Consider the following 3,526-nt stretch of genomic DNA (forward strand, 5'->3'; position numbering starts at 1 on the left):
GGAGATTTTTCATTGGGTTAAAGTTTGGATTGGGAAAGAAAAGGCAAAGCAGGACTTGGTCCAGCACCCCCGGAACTGGGGCCATTGCCTGCCCTCCCTTCCCTCTTGTGGGCCTTCCTCAACCCCACAACGAAGGGACCCAGATGTAGTAACTCACGCTGCCCCCATCACCCCAGCCCTAGCCAGCTCTTCTGCTTGCAGTGGGGAGCTGGGAGCCCAGCACAAATCCTTTGGAGGTGCCTGGGGGAATATCTCCAGCAGAGTGGGGGACTGGCTCCAACATCCGAGAAGATCCTGGCAAATCCAGAGAGAAATGCTGAAGGAATTAATGGGTGGCAATGGATGGCCTCGGGTGCAGCCCCGGCTTGTATTTTCTTTTTGTTTCCTTGCAGATGCACTTTTCTGTGTTCCCATGAAGTTCAACACTGCTCTAGTCAAAAACCCATAAGGTGGGGAGATGGTTCAGATGCTGGAGAACTGGTGGAATATTCCCAGGTGGAATATTATTCCCAGGTGGAATGTTATTATGAATTGTGCACAGCTCTGTGGGATATAGAGAGGAGTGGCTCCAGGTTGGTTTTCCAAGGCTTGGCCTCCTCCGTGGTAGGCTCAGCTGAGCTGGTGGGTCCACATGTGGGGCTTGAACAGTCAAGTGGATGCTCTGACATGGGAAGCTTCACCTGGGTAGAGCTAAGCACACCCTGGCTACTAACCATGGTGGAAAAACTCTCACGTTTATATTATTTTATGCTCTAAAATATACTGCCACTGATTTGTGTACACATCAGTGCCATAAATTAACAAATGGCCTTTTCTTTGGGGTGAGGATTTCTTTAAAAAAATAATTAAGGGAGCAATGAGATACTTATTTTAAAAAAATATTTAATCATTAGGTATGTCTTAAGCTCAGTTCAGCAGAGACTGTATGCTCTCCTTCATCACAGCTTTAGTGCACAGGAACCTCTCGCTCAAAAACCACTGGCGTGCCCCCAGAATACTTCTTACAAGCGTTGCCGTGCTGGTACCCATTCGGGGTGTACGTTCAGCCTGAGGATGCAGGGTGGGAGGAGGGTGTAGTGGCTGGCAGGTCCCCTGGGGTGTCCCCAGCGAGGGGCTGCAGGGGATTTTCATGCTTTTGTTTTGCAAATCTTTGCAGGAAATTGATGTGGGAAGGTGCTTGGGCAGCTGCTCCTCGGGGGATCCCTGCTTGCTTAGGTAAGCACAGCTGCCAGGATCCAGCCGTTCTCAATCCTGGCCGGGCACATCCGCACGCATCCAGTGGCAGGTTTGAGCTGTTCCTGTTCCTCTCAAGTAATGCATCTGTTGCTCCTGGGGCAGGTCCTGGGAGAGTTACACAGGAGCAGATTTTGGGTAGCACCCGCAGCTCACCCCCTGGGCTGTGTCGAACCACCTAAGGACAAAGCTGAAGCAGAGCAGCATTTGCAGTGGGGCTGCAGCACGCTCCTCTGTCGCTTCACGGGATGAAGAGTAACCTGCCGACGATGATGCTGAATTCAGCCTCTTGGGCAGCGGGTTACAGAGTTTGTGGTCCCCCATGCCACAGACACAGATAGGAAGAGGGTCCTGACACCCTCTGGGATATGCCATTCCCACTCCCCACCTGCGATGCTGCCAGGCAGGAGGAGCAGGAGGAGGAGGGGGATGCGCTGGAGTAGGGTTGGTCCAGACAGTTGTTTCAGGCCAGGGGGGCAGCACTTTGTGTCACTTGCAGACATAAAAACATGGCAAATGCAAAGGGAAGCAAATAAAACCACAAAGAAAGAAATAATCCCTGCTTTGCACAGGCAGAGGGGAGTTACACCAGGAGTAAGGAATAGATGCTGCTGGGAGAAAGCTGCCTTCCTTCCCACCCACCCCACCCTGGGGCATCGGCCCTGTCTCCAGGTGATGAAACACAGAGCCCCGCGTCATGGGCGTGAGGGATATACTGGATTTGTCCATCTGCAGGGAGTCACGAGGAGGAGAGAAATGCCTGGTTTGGTCAGAAGCTGCATCACAGTACGGCCTACACGCATTCAGGAGCTGCCGAGGCCGCGTTCGCAGCGTCACTGCCATCCAGCAGTGCAAGTGCAGGGGGTAGCAGGGCTGGGGAGCTGCAGGTGGGGCTCCTGCAAGACCCCTGCCAGACTGTCTGTAGTGTATGTAAATGAGAGAAGGCTATTTTCTTGAATAAAAGCTATTTTAAACAGCACTTGTATAAATGAACCCTCTACAAAATGTTTCGCAGCTTGTACAATAAACATCACAGGCAATTTGCAGCTCCTTGGGGCTCTTCTGTGCAGCTCCTTCCTGCTCCTCTGCCTGAGCATCCCGGGAGGATGTGGAGGGATGCGGCTGTCTGGTATGTGCTGGGGGTCCCATTTGCAAAATGTGGAGCAGGAGTCAGAGAGGGGAGGGAAGGGGGTAAATAGGCATGTTGGGACAGGGATGTCCCCTCTTCAGGCAGCCCCAGGCCCACCAGCCTTATCCTGTAGGAGGTGCCTCTGCAGCTTGTGAGCTGGGAAGAGGAAGGAAAGGATCCAGAGGAGACAGATAGTTTCCTTTATTGATTAACTCAGGCCTGTCATTGCCTCTGTGCCTATTCTGGATGATTAACAGCTCTTTCACCCACCAAGAACTGGGTTAGAATAAATTATAGGCACCAACTGGGCAAGCAGCGTTCAGCTTGTCTCCTGTCGCGTTGGCCTGAGAGTGCTTTGGCCAGGCACCTGCAGGTCTGGGCAGTGCCGCTCGGTCCCCGCCAGCAGCAGGACGGGCGGGCAGTACTGGCTCTGCTCCTGCACCTTCCTCTCTCTGTGCCAAGCTGCTCACAGCCCATACCCATGGGCCTCGTTCAGGGGTGTCCCTGTTCTCTGTAAATTCTAACGGGCTTTTCTAATCCCAATCTTTCTGTCTGGTGCACTGGCAGGTGTTGTATAACGCTCATTTTTTTTCCGTTCAGTCACATGTCATTGAAACTAATGGGAAAGGTAAGAGCCCAAGTGCACTGTGTCACCATGTCCACCTTCACCAACCCAGTTTCTCCATGGCTGGGGAATAAGAGGAGAAGAATTGGCTTTTATCCTGTCATCCACAGTCCATCAGGTTCCTTAATATCAGGCATTCAGGAATTCACAGCAAATGCCTTTTAATCCCCAGGAAGCCAATTAGATATTAAAAAAAAAAGGAAAAACAGCAACTTAATTTCAGTTTGGTGCCTTCTGCTCCTGAACTCTTACCACGGCCCAGCAGCACAGTGGACAGAAGCTGCAGGCCCCGTGCTGCGGGTTCCCCGCTGCAAACCTGCTTGGCACCCTGCTCACCGGCTCCTTTCCGCCGGCACTGCAGTGGGGAGCATCAGGGGAGGCGCAGCCTGGGCTGCCCTGCTGCGTGGTGAGTCCCTGGGCACCCACGCTGCGTGCTTGGCAGGGACAGGGGATGGGGATGCCGGTGTGACGCTGACCCCCCTCCCCGATGTCGCGGGCAGTGGCCATGGCGCTGGGCAGCAGGACAGCTGGGAAGGGGA

At 53.4% G+C, this 3,526-nt stretch overlaps 1 protein-coding gene across 1 annotated transcript in view; it reads left to right on the forward strand.

The window, feature by feature from the left end:
* Positions 1-2,101, forward strand: part of POLE4 (polymerase (DNA-directed), epsilon 4, accessory subunit) — a gene marked incomplete at its 5' end in the record, with an annotated part of 10,741 nt that extends 8,640 nt beyond the window's left edge. The window contains 4 exon segments of the mRNA XM_010156852.1: positions 393-495; positions 994-1,036; positions 1,157-1,215; positions 1,969-2,101. Of these exon segments, the coding sequence (XP_010155154.1) occupies positions 393-495; positions 994-1,036; positions 1,157-1,215; positions 1,969-2,101 (338 nt within the window).
* Positions 2,102-3,526: the final 1,425 nt, after the last annotated feature.

The sequence above is a fragment of the Eurypyga helias genome, unplaced genomic scaffold, assembly GCF_000690775.1.
Source record: "Eurypyga helias isolate BGI_N326 unplaced genomic scaffold, ASM69077v1 scaffold42288, whole genome shotgun sequence".
Taxonomy (NCBI): domain Eukaryota; kingdom Metazoa; phylum Chordata; class Aves; order Eurypygiformes; family Eurypygidae; genus Eurypyga; species Eurypyga helias.